The sequence below is a fragment of the Canis lupus genome, chromosome 29 (genome assembly GCF_048164855.1).
Source record: "Canis lupus baileyi chromosome 29, mCanLup2.hap1, whole genome shotgun sequence".
Taxonomy (NCBI): Eukaryota; Metazoa; Chordata; class Mammalia; order Carnivora; family Canidae; genus Canis; species Canis lupus.
This window is the reverse complement of record NC_132866.1, coordinates 19976557-19996379: the sequence shown is the minus strand read 5'-3', so window position 1 is coordinate 19996379 and position 19823 is coordinate 19976557. Positions and strand designations below refer to the sequence as shown.

At 45.6% G+C, this 19823-nt stretch overlaps 1 protein-coding gene across 11 annotated transcripts in view; it reads right to left on the bottom strand.

Annotated features, from left to right (window-relative positions):
• XPNPEP1 (X-prolyl aminopeptidase 1) overlaps positions 1-19823 on the bottom strand; it is a 54530-nt gene that overhangs the window by 17779 nt on the left and 16928 nt on the right. For 9 of the 11 annotated variants that reach the window (XM_072805379.1, XM_072805386.1, XM_072805381.1 and 6 more), the window contains 6 exons: positions 8973-9036; positions 7691-7795; positions 5289-5381; positions 4827-4970; positions 3025-3120; positions 168-249 (listed from right to left, as the gene is read on the bottom strand). In XM_072805379.1, the coding sequence (XP_072661480.1) occupies positions 168-249; positions 3025-3120; positions 4827-4970; positions 5289-5381; positions 7691-7795; positions 8973-9036 (584 nt within the window). The remainder of the gene's footprint in view (positions 1-167; positions 250-3024; positions 3121-4826; positions 4971-5288; positions 5382-7690; positions 7796-8972; positions 9037-19823) is intronic. The other 2 variants (XM_072805389.1, XM_072805390.1) reach the window with 1 other exon arrangement.

Here is a 19823-nt window from a genome sequence, read left to right as displayed (position 1 = left end):
GGAAGATCAGAAGGGAAAGGGAGAGAGAGGCAGGAAAGGGGAAAAGCAGAAGAAAAGCAATGCATCAGCAGGACCTCAGGCAGCGATGGGGTTGACCAGGAAGGGAGACAGAGCATCTGAGGAGCTGTGAGGAAGGAAGGACTTTCCCTTGTGGGGCAAACACTCACATGATCGTCTCCAATCCTATGATTGCATAGGAGAAAAACACGGGATTGTGCTCCACGTCCGATCCTCGGAGATTGAACAGCCCTTAAAAAAAAAAAAAAAAGACTCTGTCACCTGCCTGACTTGAGATTTTAACAGGAATTTTTAAGTACTTTGGCATCCATGGAAGGCTTCTACAGAAGGATTCAGTGACACTCATCTCTCAGAAAAGCAGGAAACCTTGTTTCCTGGTTTTACCTCTGAGCTGCAGTTGCTCATGTCCACCAAATGATGGCACCAGATCTGTTCCTTATGCTGCCACAGCACTGCCCCGGGAACGGAATGCAATGGAAGTTAGTCCAAAAACAGGCAAATTACCCTCCAAACAAAAGAGTTGAAATGGTCTGCCTGGTGGTGACCAGCCAAGCCTGGCCTTGCCACAGGGAAAACCTTTGGCACTCCCAAGTAAAGGGAAAAGGGCCAAGCACTCTCTCCCTTCTGAAGACATAGGGTAGAAAAACTGAGACCCACCCACGATGAGGGAGCTCAAAGAAGGCCCTCTGGCTAAGAGTCGAGGAGCTCCACGGAGGCGGAACTTCCCAGCACAGGAACAAAAGCAGTGAGTCAGCAGGGCTTAGGCCCATGAATGAAACCCAAATCCAAGCCCACCCAAGGGTAAACTGTGGTACCAAACCAGAGTGGAGGACCTGCCTAGAGCCAGTGTCAACGGGCGTTTGGGGAAGTCATTGTATGTTTAATCAGTACAGGGGCCAGCAGAGACCATAGCTATGCTCCCATAGCTTCCAGCTGCCTAATTCTTGCTCTCCCGAAGAACATAATGTTAAAAAGACCCTGGTGAGAAAAGAACTGCCTCTATTTTAAAATAATGGCCTCTCACAGTAAAGCAATGAAGCAATATTTTTTACCTATCAGACTAGCACTTTTTTAAAAATGACAGTATCTGGGACTGGCAAGGGTGTGCCAGGACAGGCATATTCATATCCACCGTAAACATTTCTGGCAGGTAACTGGCAAGATGGGTCCAAAGCCCTACCATGTACATACCCTCTAACCCGTAATGCAACCCCTAAAAGCCAACCACAAAATAAGAAAATAATCAGGAATATACAGAGACTCTGATGTACTAAGATTTTGATGGTAGCATCATAATAAAGTCATGGGAAAATCAAAAATAACCCAAAGGCCATCCTTAGGGGAATGGTTAAGTAAGTAAGTTATGGATAACCATATGATGGGATATTTATATTTACTTAAATTATGATTATATATGCTTAGAGTATACAGAGACATTAGAAAAATCAAGCTGTAAGACATATACGCACAAAATATTAATAGTGATTATCTCTAGGTAACAAAATTATAGTGGATATTTTTCTCTTCTTTTTATTTCCTCTACATTTTCCACAATAAGAATGTGTTTCGGGCGGCCAGGGTGGTTCAGCGGTTTAGCGTCACCTTCAGCCCAGGGTGTGATCCTGGAGTCCTGGGATCAAGTCTCACATCGGGCTTCCGATGTGGAGCCTGCTTCTCCTTCTGTCTGTGTCTCTGTCTCTGTCTCTGTCTCTCTCTCTCTCTCTCTCTCTCTCTGTCTCTCATGAATAAATAAATAAAATCTGTAAAAAAAAAAAAGAATGTGTATTTTTTTAAGATTTTATTTATTTATTCAAGAGAGACACACAGAGAGAGAGGCAGAGACATAGGTAGAGGGAGAAGAGGCTCCCTGCAGGGAGCCCGATGTGGAACTCGATCCCAGAACTCCAGGGTCATGCCCTGGTCCCAAGGCAGGTGCTCAACCGCTGAGCCACCCAGGTGTCCCAAGAATGTATTTTCTTAAAATCAAAGGGAGAAATTAACTTTACATTTGTTATTCTCGCCAATATCTAGGTAGTTAATTAAAGATATCAATCACTGATATATGACATACATGTCAAACATCACTGATATTTGACAAAGTTTGGGGGTTGGGGGTTGGAAAAACAGGACAGTGTGTAGTTGGGTATCTTTCTCTAGTGAGAAGATAAACAGATAAGGTAGTGCCTCTTCTCAGTTACCTTGGGTTAAATCCAATCAGAAAACAGAAGACAGGACAAAAAGAGTCAACCAAATGTCTTCAGGTTCTAGAGGATGACAAGGTACTAAACAACTGCATAAGGGTTATTTAATGTCTAAAGATTCAGAAACTGCTATTGTTATCAAAAAGGTTGGTGAAGGGACGCCTGGGTGGCTCAGTGGCTGAGCATCTGCCTTTGGCTCAGGTCGTGATGCCAGGGTCCTGGGATTGAGACCCACATCAGGCTCCAGCCTGCTTCTCCCTCTGCCTACGTCTCTGCCCCTCTCTCTGTGTCTCTCATGAATAAATAAATAAAATCTTAAAAATAAAAAAAAGTTGGTAAAGAATTTTCAGTTCCTGAGTTTTCTGATGTAGAAATATTTCTAGAACATCTGCACTGTGAAGACCTGAGGGAAATACAGGAAAAGTGTAGAGAAAAAAAAACAATCTCCTATGATGCCATTTCTACAGCTGGAGAGACATATGAATGTTGACAGACACAAAATGTTGGGAAGAAATGTCCTTCCTTGGTGGTGTCATAGTCCTGAAGAGACTGGCCAGAGGTGGACATCACAGATTTCACATCAGCCCCAGGCTATAATACCACTCTGAGCCACGCTATGTCCCTCTCTCCCATTCTCTATCATTCTTTCTCCAACCTACTTGGTGTATTGGGTACTCATTTGGTGACGTGGTCTTTGTCTATTCCCTGGCCACTCAGAAAGCAGACTGGCGTGAACACCCAGATTCCAAGAGAACCAAGGGAGAGACCAGGTAATGTGCCCACACAGCAGAGCCAGAGCACTTACACGCAATCTCATCCAGGGCAGTGACCACAAACCACACGACATTCCTCTCAGCCATTTTCAACCGAAGGTCTGCAACCTTGTCCTTCCAGGAGATGCCTGCAAGAAACAAATGTGCTTGTGACTCTGGCCCTGCACGGGAGCCAAGTGAAAGAACCCATCCCAAACATTCTTACCCAGGCCATCTTATACAGAGCATGCTGCCTGAGGAAACAGGAGGCCTGGACTCAAGCCTCTTGTCCAAGCCTGTTGACTTTCGAGAGCCCTGACTGCCTCACCCACAAAATTAATGCATTTGTTCATCCAACAAATGTCTCTGAAGTATCTAGACTTCGTGGGCATAGATATCTGCCAGACATTGTGCTCATCACTGCAGTCACAGCTCTAAGTGATACCCAGCCCCTGCCCTCATGGGGCTTACAATTTAGAAGGGAAGACAATCAATACAGCAATAGTTATCTTGTGTCAAGACTGAATAGTGGCAGAAGCACAGGGAGCTATGAGAAGATACTGCCCAGCAGAGAAAACTCATCCAGGCTTAGACGCCCAGGGGAATATCACCCACCACTTGACATTCTTGGAGCTGAGAGACTCACCTCGTGGTGCTAAGACCTAGGAACTCCCTGCAATCTGACTCTGTGACTATTAACTTCCAAATCACCCTTGTCCCATCACAGCCAGGGGCTGGCTCCCTGCAGCTCTCCAGATGAAACTGCAGCCCTAGAGAGGCGCACCCCTTCACCACCACTATCACCACCATCACCCGCCATGAAACAGCACTGACAGCTCAGGTTACAAGCCTGCCCCTGGGAACTGGGGAACCATCTGGTTCACCCAACACCTGGCACAGTGTCCTGCACGTAGGAGTCACTCACGTTTGCTGACCAAAAGTCTTACCCCCAACATCTGTTCTCCCCTCTCGTACAAGTAATAGGTTGGAGCCTCTGAGTCAGTTAAAAGAAAAAAATTCAAAACATGCTCGTGGAAAATGTTTAGCTGACCCCAGGCCACTCACTGGACCGATCCCCCTCAGTCTGTGATCCCCTCCGGTGAGGGCGTCACAGGGAAAGCAAGCTGGGGGCTGCCCCCGCAACCAACACGGCTTTGAAGATCAGCTCGGGAATGCTGTTTAAAACTTGGCAAGAGCCTGGGCTGTAATGCTTTCTTCCCAGGACCCCTCTGGGCAATCTGCCTACATTCCAGACATCCCCCATCCACCTCTCCTCTTCTGTTTCTACCGCACAGCTCTCTCCCCTGCAGCCCCACCTCCCTGGCCTCTCTCTGCATCCCTCACTGTTCTATAAATCCACACTTTCAGCTCCCACCAACAGTTCACAACTTGCTCTTCACCAACCACTAATATACAGGCCAAAGAAACCCACCCACAACCCAAAGCCTCTAAAGCAGAAGGTTCTAGATACAGGGTGGGGGGCCTAGGAAGGTAAACCTCCAAATGCGGGTGGAAGAAAAGGAAATGGAACCTAGAAAGCCCCCAGCCCTGTTTCCACTATCAGACATGTTAGAGGCAGTTAGCAACAGAGTGGTAAAAAAGCCATCTTAGCAGCGGCCAAAGGTCTGCCCAGAAGAGCGTGGCAAGCATAAATTATGCAAATAAGTGGCAAGTAGGTGGCCACTGTGGAAACAAATAAAGCTCCTGCTTTCATCAAATGCCACACTGTGCCAGGGTGAGGCAAAACCGCCCACCAGCTCAAGCTGGATTCTGATTCAGAGGACTGGGATGGGGACAATGGTGACGGGCAGGGAACAAGGGCTGGGGGCCCTGTTGGGCGCAGCAGGGTTCTGACCTGTGTAATCCAGGCCCAGTGCGAGGAGGGGCTTGCATGGGCGCTCAGGACGGTCTGTCCAGATTTTGTCCACAAGGTTCTCCTTGACAGGAATGAGGTGGTGGCCTGCACTTCTCAGAACCTTGGCCATCTTCTTCCAGTAATCTGGGGAGAAGTACACGTAGCCCAACCATACATGAACCAAATGCCATTTCAGCTGAGGCAGGCAGCAGTGCCTTCTGAAAAGCGGTCCTCCCATGGCCTAGCACTGGGTATGCAGGATGAGTGTAAAAAGGTTATTTTCACCACCAACAGCCTTCCCCTGCCTCTCTGCCAAAACTCTTCTCTTCACCTTGACCTTTATCATGACATCAAGTCATGCTGAGCCCCTAAATGATCCAAGTCCACAAGCAAACAAAGGGAATGGAGAGGCATCTAGAATCCACTTCCTCCCCGACACTGGAAGGACCCCAGCTCACTCACCTGTAGGAATGATCAGTGGGTCCACACCAACCCTGGATCCTTCAGGAAGTACACTCACCAGCCAGTCTTCCTGAGTTGGTGTGTCCTTCAGACCTACCAAGGGAAGAACATGTAAGAAACAATTCCCAATGGACCCAAGCTCATAGTCCTACCCAAAGGATGCACTTCACCAACATCATGATCCTAGGGTCTTTATGAAGCACCTTCTATATGGTAGGTTGGCTGCACTTAGAGAACCCAAACTTTGCTTAATCCTGGAAGATTGCAAGAAGGATAAGATGATGTATTTAAAAAGTATATGATGGCACCAGGGGTGCCTGGGTGGTACATCTGGTTAAGCGTCCGACTCCTGGTTTCAGCTCAGGTCATGATCTTAGGTTTGTGGAATCTAGCTGATGTCAGGCTCTGTGCTCAGCACAGAGTCCGCTTAAGAGTCCTTCTCCCTCTCCCTCTGCCCCTCACACTCACGCTCTCCCTCTCTTTCTGAAATAAATCTTAAAAAAAAAAAAAAAAAAAAAAAGCATAGGAGTAAGAAGACAAAAAAAAAAAGGAAAAGGCAAGATTTTCATTCATAAAAACAGCATCCTGGGAATCACTACAACACTGGCACATATGTCATTGCAAAGAACATCTTCTCAGCCTTTGGTCACTTTATCACTACTGGTCACTTGATGAACACTTGGGTCGTGACTGGTGAAGGCTGGGAACTGGGAACCCCCCCTCACATCTCACACCAGAAAACACAGGACATGGTGCTCTCCTCTCACTGTAAGGTAGGGTGGCAGATAGGAGGCTCCCACCCCTGAACCAGGCCTGACTGGGGTCTGAACACAAGTCTCAGCAGCAAAAAATCTTTCCAAAGATTACAAGAGGGCCACACAGGTCTCATCACTATCATCCTTACGATGGCTCCTTGGCTTCCCAATTCCTTTTTTTTTTTTTTTTTTTTTTTTTTTTTTTTTGGCTTCCCAATTCCTAAGAGCAAACAGCCCTTCCCATTTCCAAGAGACGAGTCATGGGACACCAAATAAACCTCAAGAAAGGAAGTGAAGTTATTTTTGATATTCCAGTTTTTCTTTAATCTAAGCCAATACCTTCTACATTTGGATGTATGCTTCTTAACTGATCAGATCTTTACTAAAAAGTTAACATCTTGGGGAAATAGATCTATATTTAGAGTGAAAGTTCGTATATTCTAAAAACAGTACTTATCTTCACTGTTTTCCCTACTGACTGCTGATAACCACATAACCACAGAGGGGAAGTTCAAAGGTTTATAAAGAAATGAGCTCATGAACCTCAATTCCAAAAAACTGCCTAAAAGCTGGCACTGAGCTGTTATTTTGCTATTTGATTCTTGGCTATTTTTTTCCAAACCACTAAAAAGCCACTTACTAACGAAGTTTTCTTTTAATGCCCTTAGTATGACTTTTATAGGATGAAGTCATGCTATTTCCTAGCAGACAGATATCTGGCAAAAACTCAGGGATGAATCACTCCTCAACCAAACCCACCAGAATTGCCCTACACAGGAGAGACGCCTGAGGAAAGGGGGGCTTGGGGAAGACACAGCCAACTACAGGGAGACTTAGAAGGAAGGAGGACTCGTCCGCCAGGCCACCACATACCTACGAGATGGAACAGGCAGACCTGACAGCTAGAGATGTGGGCCCCAAAGAGAGATACCCATACCCCAGGGATACACTGAACGATCCCCTGGGGTGTTAGCAAGAAGTATTAAGATGTCTATTTGTATTTATTTTTGTCTAAAAAAGAAAGAAATTAATCTTTGCTCACATTTGAAATGCAGATGTTTATATATAAACATATAAACAAGTATACATATATGTTGAAGGTACATGAGCCAGAGGCATGCAATAAACAAGTTTAAAGGCCACTAGCCTATCCATTTGTACCAGCTCCAGAGCCCCCAGATGTCTGCCTCTGTGTGTGCATGTACACGTAGATATGAGAGAAAGAGTGTTTTCTTATGCCATGAACTGGAATGTGTCCCCTCAAATTCCTATGTTGAAATCCTAAGGGTGGAGTTCTAATCCGATAGGATTCTAAAAAGAAGAAGAGAGGTTCTCCCTGCCAGATAAGAACTCAAGAGAGAAGGTGGCCATCTGTAAATCAGGAGGAGGGCTGTCACTAGAACCTGAGCATGCTGGCACCCTGATCTCAGACTTCTAGCCTTCAGAACTGAGAAAATACATTTCTGTTGTTTAACTCACCTAGTCTATGGTATTTTGTTATGGCAGCCCAAGCAGACTAACACACCCTGAATTCTCAAAAGGGCCCATGACCTCACAAAAGGGTTAAGATCCAGAGTCCTTGAGGAACTCTAGGGTCCCTTCCCAAAGCTGGCCAAGTAAAGTTGGGCTGGCCACACCTCTACACACCCATCTTCATGAGCGTCCAGTTGCTGTCCATCTGCTTGGCAGCCTGGAGAAAGTAGCGTCCATCAGTCCACATGGCCGCATGCTCTTCTGTAATGATGGCCGTGCCTGGAGTAAGGGAGCAAAAGAACGAGAAAAATTTCTGACGACCACATAGAAGCTGCACACAGTGGCAGCAGGCTGAGAAGCACAATGAGAAGTACCAGCTCCTGTGCGGCCAGCCTACCACCACCACTCACGCCAGTGGGGCAGATGGGCCTCTGACTCCAGGAAAAACTCTAGGCAAGAGAAGACAATGCCACTGAGAACCAGCTGTGGGTCAAGCTTTGAAGGAGACCGCCCTCAGGCAGCCCAGGTTGATGGGTCCCTGGAGCTCCCCATCTGCACAGCACGAGTCAAGAGGACTATGTACCTACGGTCAAAAAGGCCTCATGATCAACAAGACAGAGGGGAAACGGACTCCAGCACAGTGGTCACAGTGCTCTGCTCCACCAGTTACGCCAAGAGAACTGCTTCACCTTTCCTGAGAGAAATCAACTGGACTATCAGTATTCACAGCGACTCCTGGATGCCTCCCATCCCTACCTGCCCTCAGTCCCTACCGCCTGACAGAACTCAGGGCTTCTGGCAGACGTACCAGCCAAAGGCAACCCTGAGGTGCCAACCAACACAAGCACTTAGACCAAAGGAAGCAGTTCTTTGCCAAGTCTAGCTAGCGTAACACAGGAGAGTCTGAAGGGGGGGAAGCACCCTAAAACTCAAGGGCACAGCAGTTTTGGAAAAGTTAGGGCAGGGCACCAATGTAGCTCAACATTACCCTTTGTTTTTTAAACTTAAAGTGAAATTACTGAATCTGGAAGTCAAGCACTTAGAGAATGACATAGGACCAGCAAGCTTAGGGGGGGTTCGGGACACTGTTAGTGTCCCATTTCTTATTCAGAGTGCTAGTTACACAAGTATTTTCAGTTTAATTGATACAACTGTCTGTATGTATGCTATATTCAATAAAAAGTCCAAAGCATTTTTAAAGAAAAATTTTTTAAAACTTTAAGAGCAAAAAAGAAAAAGAAAACTTTAATAGCAAAAGCATCGAGAAAAGGGCCACTAAAAGGTAAATTCAGAGAGTTGGGGGATGCTGGGAGTTCACACCTTTCTGTAGAGGCTCAAGGGGGAGTGTCTGGTTTGCATTTTCTTTTTGGTTCTATCACAGGCTGAAAGTTGGCCTGGTTATTTTGGGGAAGCAAACAAAATACAGAAAGAACAGAGAGAGAATTTAGCAACTCACCCGCAGAGCCATCAAATCCAGAGACAAAGGCCCGCCGACAGTCACATGGAGCAATGTACTCACTCTGGAAAACAGAAAGGATGCTGAAGTGGACCTAGAATGGCCACATGCTGACTGTTCTCCATGTGCCCGGCTGTGTGCAAGGGGACACAGCAGACTCGGTTGGCAAAGCCTTGGCACCTTCAAGGAACAGTCTAGCTGAAAAGTCAAGCTGCACATGAAGAAAACTCTGCTCATGCTGCAGAAGACCCTAATTAAATATGGGCTAAAAGAGCTATTCCCACTAGCCTCTATTTCTTCTTCTGGAGAACAAAGCAGATTAAGACAAAACATAATAAACTGCTCTTTTCTGAGATCTTACTCAAAAAACAAACCAATAGCCTTCTCTCTTCCTTGCCACTGACATTTAGGCATCTGTTATTTTTCTGAAAAGAAAGGCTGAATTTCTGTTTTAGGTGCCAATAGTTCTCTTAGATCTCTTTAGGCATGAGCTTGTTTCCGAACTTCTGGGTGTATTCTCCTCTAATGTGGCGTCACCAATCATTCCCATACAGACCCTGTCCCTTCCCATTAGAGAATAAATGGAAACACTTCCTCTGATCCAGGAGGCTTCAGCAAAAGAAAATGTCATGTCCCAAAGCATGTTTTTCCCATCCCCTTGCCTCTAAAAGGAAGGGGTTAGAGACTGAACAACACGGGAAGTTCACATTTCTGTGCAGATGGTGCCTGGTCATGGTGGGACACTTCTGGCAACACAGTTAAACACAGTAAAGTAACTTCCCCAAAGGTTGCAGGGGCTTTGAACTCAGGCTCTGAAGCACTCTGCTGTGCTGCACCCATGTGACATGTTATCTCTCGTCTTCGCAACAACTCTCTGGGATAAGACTACTGGCAAATGAGAAAATTGAAGGGTGAAGACAGAATCTTTAAGCAACTTGCCCACTCACAGGTTAGTAGCTGGGCCAGGATCTGGTGTGCTGGAAACCAGAGCTGCTGTTCCTTCTACTGTTGGCAGGGGTCTTCCGAGCTAAAGGACCGAGCAGGGTTAAGAATGCTGATGATATGGGGCAGCCCAGGTGGCTCAGCGGTTTGGTGCAGCCTACAGCCCAGGGCCTGATCCTGGAGACCTGGGATCGAGTCCCATGTCAGGCCCCCTGCATGGAGCCTGCTTCTCCCTCTGCCTGTGTCTCTGCCTCTGTGTGTGTGTGTGTGTGTTTCTCTCTGTGTCTCTCATTAATAAATAAATAAAATCTTAAAAAAAAAAAAAAAAAGAATGCTGATGATAGGGAATGGGGCTGCCAGACCAAGGCATTTTTTAGGTCAACACAAAGTAGGGGTGAAAAAGCATCCATGTCTCGCTCCCACTCATTTCACCGAGGCAGCTGCAGCCACAGCCTCAAACCGGCCAGAGGACCACTCTCCATGGAGATGCCCAAAGGGCCAGCAGAGGAAGCCATGACAGAGGGAGCCATGACAGATGACAGAGCTCAAGGTCACACCTGCCCTCCAGCAGACCCAGCTGCGTGGTCTACAACAAGGCTCACTGCGTCTCTCAGGCTCAGTTCCTCATTTCTAAAACAGGTCCCCTCAGACTGCGAAAAGCCACAGCAGGCACATGTTTTATCCCTCAAACACAGAGGAATGCTTGATCTTAGCACTAATACCAGCAAGAATGGCTGCCAGCAGCATCTATGAACTGCAGAATTCTCATTTGGTTATTAACGCAGTAATCATTGGGTGCAAGACTAAAGAAAAAGAAGGCAAAAATGGAGGGTAGAGGAGAGCTCCCGCTCTCCCAGGATCGTTGTGAGGAGCAATAAGTTAATGTCTAAAACGACTCACCAGAATGCTGAGAGTGCTGCAAGTGTGCAGTGGAACAGATAGTATTAGTTTCTTCATGAATGATGAAAAAGTGTCCAAGAGGCTGGGAAAACTAAGGAAACAAAAATAACCTCCATGCTAAAACTCACAGTACACAATGGGGAAGAGGCAAGGGGCACTCCTGATGGCCAAGGAGTCTCCCCTGCTAGAGGCTCAGCCACCTGTGACACACAGTGAGGCTGCCAGCAAAGGGCTGGCAGAGAAGGGACTGCTCGTCTGGGCACAGGCAGACTCTTCCACTCAAGCACGCAGCTCTCCAGGAATGCCCCACCCCTAGCGGGACAGGCCCTCTCAAAGGAGTTGCCTATCAGCAAAGGCAGGAGGCAGGTTTCTCCAAAGGGAGGTGGAATTAACAGCAGGTGGACATGTTTGGTTTGGGATCAAGAGGAGGTCTGGGCAAGAATGTCTAGACATGACCTAAGTAGTCAACCTGCCAGGAAGCCGTCACTGACCGAAGCTGTCACCTCTATACCAACAAACTAGGCAAAAGCCAGACAAGCACTGGGCCTGGGCCTCCTACTTTTCCCCCAGCTGTGAGGCTGGCAAAATCCAAGAACATTCTCCCGGGAGATATAATTAACCCAAAACCTTAGCATGCCAGGAAAGAGAAACAAGGAAGTAGAGCTATTGGCTTTTTCTCCAAAAACACCATTTCTCTCCATCTCTTAAGACCAGCACCCAGTTCAGGCCTCCATCATCTCCACCTGGACCAGGGACCCACCAATCCATTCTTCTCACACACTCAAGAGTGAGCTTTCCAAGATGTCTACATATGCCATGTTAGCATCCTGCTTAAAACCTACCAAGAGCTTCCCATCAAACTTAGGGTAAAATCCGAACTCCAGCCCAGTCCCCAAGGCACTGCCTGACCAGGCCCTGCTGTCCTCTCAGGACTCTCCTCCACTCTCTCCACCACCTGAAACATTCAACCCACACCACCGGTTTTCTGCTCTTTCCCAAACTCGTTCCGGCTTCAGGGCCTTTGCACAAGCTCTTTCTTGTGCCTATCAAAGTCCCTCTCTGATCGTGGCCTGGCAAGCTCCTTCTCATCACTACATTTCAGATCAGATATCACCTCACAGAGGGGCTTGCCTGAACCACCCAAAGTGGCCACCTGGCCTTTACCTCTCTGTATAGCACATTTTTCTATGCTCTTCTTCTTTCTTACATTATTATTAGCCTGCCCCAAAATATAAGTTCCATGAGATCAGAGTATTTGTCTATTTGTGACTGCCCCTGTCCCCTATCACAGCATAGGTAGTATATATTCATCCTCAATCAACATCTGCCGAATAGGGCAGCCCCGGTGGCGCAGCAGTTTAGCGCCACCTGCAGCCCGGGGTGTGATCCTGGACACCCGGGATCGAGTCCCACGTCAGGCTCCCTGCATGGAGTCTGCTTCTCCCTCTGCCTGTGTCTCTGTGCCTCTCTCGCTCTCTCTCTCTGAATAAATAAATAAATAAATAAATAAATATATATATTTTTTTTTTTAATATCTGCGGAATAAATGAACAAAGCGGAAGGAAAGATGAGCCTTTTTCTCTGTACCTAGCTAAAATCTTAGCCTTCTCTTTGAAGACAGAGGAAGGGCTACAACCTAAGGAATGCAGGTGGCCTCTAGAAACAGGAAAAGGCAAGGAAACAGATTCTCCCCTGGAATCTCCAGAAAAAATATAGCCCTACTGACCCACTGTAGACTCCAGAGCTCCAGAACTGTAAGATAACAGATTTCTGTTATTGTAAACCACTAAGTTTGTGATAATGTTATAGCAGCGGGAGGAAACGAATGTACTATTCAGACCAGAAGGGATTGTAACTGTGGTTTCAAACTCAAGTGTCTTAGGGTACAGGCAAGTAAACTAGACAAGGAGGATTAGGAATTGACTTTTCCAGACAGCAGCTCTTCTCACCTCTGATGCCTGTCATGCTGGAGTACAGGCCACATGTTGCCACCCCTCAGTATTTCAGAAGCTAAATATATGAGTGTTGATGAAAGGTCACCTATCTTTCAAGTGTTGGCATCTAATTCAAACAAGTAAATAATATTCAGCCAAATAAAGCACAACTATAAATAAGGAAAAAAAGCCTTAACCACCCCTCAAAATCCAGTTCAAATACATCCTCTTCCACAAAGCTTTCTAGCCCACTCCACTCAGAGAACTCCCACACGTCAGAAATTTGCAGGACAATCCACACTGGCATTTATCCATGCCCTGCCTTGGGTGATGATAACAAAATCCCTACTATTGCCAACAACTATATTCCCCTCTAGGACTTCTTTTCTCAGGTACCCAGGCATCTAGGTGGGGTCACATGCCTAGTTTTCACCAATGAAATGTAGGGTTGGGGTAATGTCTGGGTCAGGGCAGTAAAAAGGGGGTGTGACCTCTTCATACTCCTCCGCCTTCCACCCACTGGAGTAGTGGTGTTAGAGGATGGAAAGAGCCTGGATCTCTGAATGACTCTCTTCCTAGTAGAAGAAAGTCACCCACCAACCAAGAACACCCACTCCAGACAGCTATACAAACAAGAGATAAGGCTCTACAATACCAGGCCACTGAAACTCTGAGATGTGTTACCACAGCTAGCATTACTCTAATTAATACAGTAGATAAAAAAAAAAAAAAAAAATACAGTAGATACAATCACTCTGTGATAAAAATCACTACTCCAAAAAAGTTAAAAATAAAAAAATCACTACTCCACCCTAGGAGAGAGCCTGTTTAAGAGATACAAAACAGGAAGCTGACTCCAGGAAGAATGGAAGTAGGACAGAGGTTAGGAAAATCTGATTCAAGTCTTCCAGAAGGAGGAACCATAAAAATAGCCAAAAACTCAAACTGGCAGTCACCTCTGACAGAACATGACCCTTTGATTAAACACACCCAAGAGCAGAATAATGAAGCCTTACAGATGGGGGGGATAAAGAATTTGAATTTCTAAAGGGTAGTGCTGGCACAGTTCTGGCCCCACTCAATGATTCTCCAGGTTTAGGGCCAGAGGCGCCCACAAATCCCAATGTTTGACTTAGATAGTACATGAAAGCATTCAGATTACCAGAAAGAATGGACAATTTCTCATTGTAAAAGTCCCCCTGGGCCCAAACTCATGATTACCACATCACTTGTCCTGGGTTTACAAAGAACAAACTCTTAGAGTTGCAGAGGACAGTGAGACGCAGACTCCTGGAGTGCCCAGTCCTTGCGTAATTATGCATTTGGGGTGCTCTCTAGCACGGAATAGTGTGTGGGTGTGCATATTTATGTTTTGGAAAGTACACAAAGGACAGAATTCAAGATTCCCCTTCATTCTCCAACACCCTCCCTTCCCCACCCAGAGGAGAAATTCCATCAACCCTGAATCTAGCCTGAAATGAAACAATTAGGAACAGAGAACAGCAGCTTCTCTATTCCTGAGAAGGCTGCTGCGGCAGGTCACACACAAAGCCAACCCTTGCTCCTTGTCTTCACAGTCCTGGCAAGGCCCCAGAGTCCCACTTAGCAGTCACCCCAACTATGCCCCACCTCTCCACAGGAACTGAAACAAGGAACTCCGCATTTCTCATTTGTTTCTCTGGATGGCATCACAAACTCTCCCAGGTTCCAACCTTCCCAAACCCCTCTGCCATCTGCCTATAAGGTCCACATTCAATCTGTGCTCTACTACTTCTCCCTCCAAATCCTTCCCGTCCTCTCTGCTCCTAAAGGCCACCACCAAGTCCAAGGCCTCTGTACCCCGACTCCGGGATCCTGCAATGGTCTCCCAATGGCTTCTTAGTTCCCAGAATGTCCCTTCTCCAATCCACACTCAACACAGCTCCTTTGATTATGTCACTGCCTTGTTCAAAAGCCCTCAACAGGATTTTGAACTCTCAGTTTCCTCATCCAGAGAGATGAGGCTCAACAGGCTTTTGACTCTCAGTCTCCTCATCCAGGGAGAAGCCAACTAATTCTAATATTCTAATATTCTGGGATCATTAGCAGGGGATGAAGAGCTGGGGAGAGCCTGGAATATCACCTGTGGTTCAGCCACTCTCATTGTCATTCCCCCAGTTTAACAAGGAACTGCTTTGGACGGATTAGGCCCAAATCAAGATACTGGACCAAAAATAGCTTTAAAATGAGAAAAAAAAAAAAAAGAAGAAGAAGAAGAAGAAGGCTCACAGACAGCACCCAGAACCAAGAATAAAACTTGGCTTACCTTGGCTACAAGGACATCTCCTACTAGTAAACACATACATTGTATCCTAACTCCAGGTAGAAGACAAACTGAAATGCCAACACACCCTTAACCAGAAACTTTCAACATTTAATTCAAATAACATTCATGGTCCAGTCTTTCCTACAACAAGGCCTCCCCTGGAGGTGAAGGCTCACAAACAAGGCAGAGCTGTAAGGAGTCTTTGGCTGGGACTCTACAACAGGCTCTACGACCCTCTCAGAAGAGAGACCCAATTTCAGACAGCAGTGTGCTAGGGGTCAGGGATAGTGAAATTTGTGGGCCACCTTCTGGGATAAGGCATCCCCATATAGCTAGCTGGTAAAACATTATTTCTGACTTTGTCTATAAGTTGGTTTCTGGAAAAGACAACATTTGAATCAGCTACTGGCTGATGATTGCCACCCCAATGTGTTTGGCATCCAAGTCATTAAAGGTCTGAACAGAACAAAAGTATGGAGGAAAGTCGAATTTGCTCTCTCATTTAAGCGGAAACATTGTCTTCTTCTGCCCTCAGACATCAGCATTCCTGGTTCTCGGGCCTTTAACTCAGACAGGGACATACACCACTGGTGCCATCTGCAGGCTAGAGAACCAAGAACGCTGGGGGTGTAGTTCCAGTTCAAACTCGAAGGTCTGAGAACCAGGGGAGCTAATGTGGGAGCCCATCCCTCAGGATGTCTCTCTATAAATAGGTATCTCTATACATCCTATTTGTTGGGTCTCTATGGAGAAACCAGACCCATACAGGGACTTACAGAAGATCCCACACCAGTTGCCATATAATGTGCTCCCACCTCAGGAACCACCATCCTGCTCAACACTGAGATAAAACAGCTGCAATCCAATCAGTCCAGGGCAACTGCCTGATGCCTGAAAGGCAGAAAATGAAAAACATCACTGGTGCATCAGCAAAAGCATCACTGGTGATCAGAATCCATGTGATACGAAGCCCAAGTCCAAAGGCTAAAGCCTGACCTGACAGGAGGGAGGAAAGACCCATCAGAGGAGGCCCAAGCAGGGGGAAAAAGGATTTCCTCAGGAACAAGGCTAGAGTCTGCCCTTCTTAAATGCTGGGGTGCCTGTTACCTACACCTCCTACCATGACTCTGGCCCAGGCTGAGTTGGCTGAATTACTTATTCATCCAGTCCTGAGGCAAGATGAAACTTTGGTTCCTACGAAGGTAGCGAATCTTGTTCATCTATTCTAAAGAACAGAAGTGAATGGAAGAATTGTTATAAACCCCTGCCCTAAACTTGCACCCAACTCCCCCCCACCTCCCCACTGCCTACTAAAGCTAACGGTAATGTACTCCTCCACCATTGCTTCCTCACATGCCACCAACTCCCGCTCTAACCAGATCTTCTATTTCTCCTATACTCATATCTCACACTCTCTCACCTCCCCCTTCATCCACTTTTACATGCAGAACCCTAGTCTTTGGTGGCTTCTCCTCTCTACACAAGGATCTCCCTTTCCTCTCACCTGTTTGAGAAGCAAGTAAGACCCATCATAGCATGAAAAGTGCTGTTATGGATCAATGGACCAAGGGATTCCATAGAACACTGAGTCCCTGAGCCTACCCTACCCCCTGAGATGACTGTGGGAATTCCATGGAATTCCAATTCCATTTAAGTCTAGAAAATGCTGAATAAATACTTCATCCTCTCCTTAGAGTTGCACAGTGCACATTTGCATACTGAAAGCCCTGAAAAGTCCTACAGTTAAAAAACCATTCAAACGGGCCAAGGACTTCAATAGACATTTCTCCAAGAGCTGTACAGATGGCCAACAAGCATATGAAAAGATGCTCAAGGGCAGCCCCGGTGGCTTAGCGGTTTAGCGCTGCCTTCAGCCCAGGGCATGATCCTAGAGACCCGGGATTAAGTCCCACATCAGGCTCCCTACATGGAGCCTGCTTCTCCCTCTGCCTGTGTCTCTGCCTCTCTCTCTCTCTCTCTCTCTCTCTCTCTATCTATCTTTAATAAATAAATAAAATCTTTAAAAAAAAAAAAAAAAGATGCTCAATATCACTAATCATCATGAAAATGGAGGATTAAAACCACAATGTGATATTACCTCATATCAGTTAGGATTCCATTATTGGGGAAAAAAGAAGAAAAAGAAAATAACAGTATTGGCAAGTATGTGGAGAAATTGGAACCTTTGTGCACTGCTGGTGAAAAGGCAAAATGGTACAGCCACCAAAGAAAGTAGTATGGAGGTTCCTCAAAAAATTAAAAATAGAATTACTGGGGCAGCCTGGGTGGTTCAGCAGTTTAGCACTGCCTTCAGCCCAGGGCGTGATCCTGGAGACCCAGGATCGAGTCCCATGTCAGGCTCCCTGCATGAAGCCTGCTTTTCCCTCTGCCTGTGTCTCTGTCTTTCTGTCTCTCTCTCTGTCTTTCATGAATAAATAAATAAAATCTTTAAAAAATAATAAAAAATAAAATAAAAATAGAATTACTGGAGCACCTGGCTGGCTCAGTCTATAGAGCATGACACTTGACCTTGGGGTCCTTAGTTCGAGCCCCACATTGGGGGTAGAGTTTACTTTTTAAAAAAATAGAATTACTGTATGATCCAACAATTCCACTTCTAGGTATATATCCAAAAGAACTGAAAACAGGATCTCGAAGAGACATTTATATACCCTACAGCATTATTCACAAGAGCCAAGAGCTAGAAGCAACCTAAATGTTCATCCACACATGAACAGATTTTTTTTTAATGTGGCATATAAAAAAAATGTGGTATACGCACACAATGGATTATCATTTGGCCTTTAAAAAGGAAATCCTGTCATATGCTACACTATAGATGAACCTTAAAGACATTATGCTAAGTGAAATAAGCCAGTCGCAAAAAGATAATATTGTATGATTCCACTTATATGAAGTATATAAAGTAGTCAAACTCTTAGAAATAGAAACTAGACAGGCACCTGGATGGCTCAGTTAGTTAAGCATCCACCTTTGGCTCAGGTCATGATCTCAGGTCCTAGGACTGAGTCCCGCTTCGGGCTCTCTGCTCAGCGGGGAGTCTACTTCTCCATCTCCCTCTGTGTTTGCTCTCTCTCTCTAATAAATAAATAAAAATCTAAAAGGGGAGGCGAGGGTGGGAGTTGTTCAACGAGTACAGAGTTTCAGTTCTGCAAGATGGAAAAGTTTCAGAGATCTATTACACAACAATGTGCACATAGTTAACACTATTATACTGTACACTTAAAAATAGCTGCGATGACAGTTAATGTTAAGCTTCCTTACTGTAACAATAAAAAGAAACTGCTCAGCTCATTTACTATTTTCTTGACCACTGAATACACTTTATCCAGAACATCTTATGAGACACAATAGAAATACTATGGAATACTATTGGGGGAATAAGGCTCTAAACATCAAAGTAAAAAAAAAAAAAAAAAAAAAAAAAAATAAACATCAAAGTATACTAACTACACGCTGTTGCCTCAAATTATCCAATCCCTTTGGTTATTCATTTCAGCCTTTCATTTGCTCCTGAGGCCAGGAAATCTTATGTTTCCAGGCAGGGGTCCAATATTCCTGCTATCCCAGATTAACACTGGCCTGATATTGTCACAACCATGCAGTCTGGCACCTTTGGGGAGGGACAGAAAAGAGGCCAGTTCAAGTTGACATTTTGGGGAACTTTGTTCAACTTAAAGTAATACTCTTACACGTTTCCCCTCCATCATGGTAGACCCTCATCAGTCCTATCTACACTACATGCCATCCCACAAATGCGTGCACACGCACACACTAGAGTTTTTTGGGACGGAGTCATCAGCTCAAGAAAATACAAAATACACCAAGTTACTATGCTAATCAAGTTCTCACTCAGCTGGGTGATGGGCACTAAGGGGGGCACTTGGCGGGATGAGCACTGGGTGTTATGCTATATGTTGGCAAATTGAACTCTAATAAAAAAAATTTTTTTTTAAGTTCTCACTCAGGACTCTGGACTTGGGATTAAGGTTCTAGCTCAATCTGGTATCTTCAAAGTAAAAGATCAAGATATAAACGTGGGAACTGTCAGATGGACCCCTATTTATCATCTACCTTGTTGCCTAAGAAAGGGAGAAACTGATCTATGGCAAGAACTGAAACCCTCCCATCCCAGTTGTTCTTGGCCTCCTGCATTCCTGCCCTCAGTTTCCATGAGACACTCCATCTGAGGCCCTGACATTCCACAAGTCCAGAGACCACCATTCATAAGCTAGAGTTTTGCCAAAGCAGTGGCTCTGCCCATAAACCTTTATAAAGTCTTTTTATTTTTCAAAGGACCTCAAGGCAGTTTCTGCAACCTATAACTAATGGATCCTAGAGCACCAGCTGTATTTCCCACCATTGCTTATGCCCTCGTTGGGCTTTTGCCATGGGAATTTGCCATGTTGTTTCTTCAAAGTACTCCAACCTTCCCCGCTTCTCTGCCTTTGCTCCTACTAATCTTCTCACCTAGAATCCTTTCCCCTTCCTCTATTTATCCAATTCTACCCATTCTTCAAAATCCAGTTCAAATGCCTTCCCTGCTCTTGAAGCCATCTATCATCTTCCCTTTCACCCTCAAACTTCCACAGTGTTTTGTCCAGATTTTCTTGATGGCACTTCCACGTCCCACCTTGAATACAGACATGTCTCTACTCCAGTACTCAACTGTATGCTTCTTGAAAACAGGACCATTCTCATCTTTGTGTCATGTACCATACCTAGGGCAGTGCCTTGCATATAAGCAAA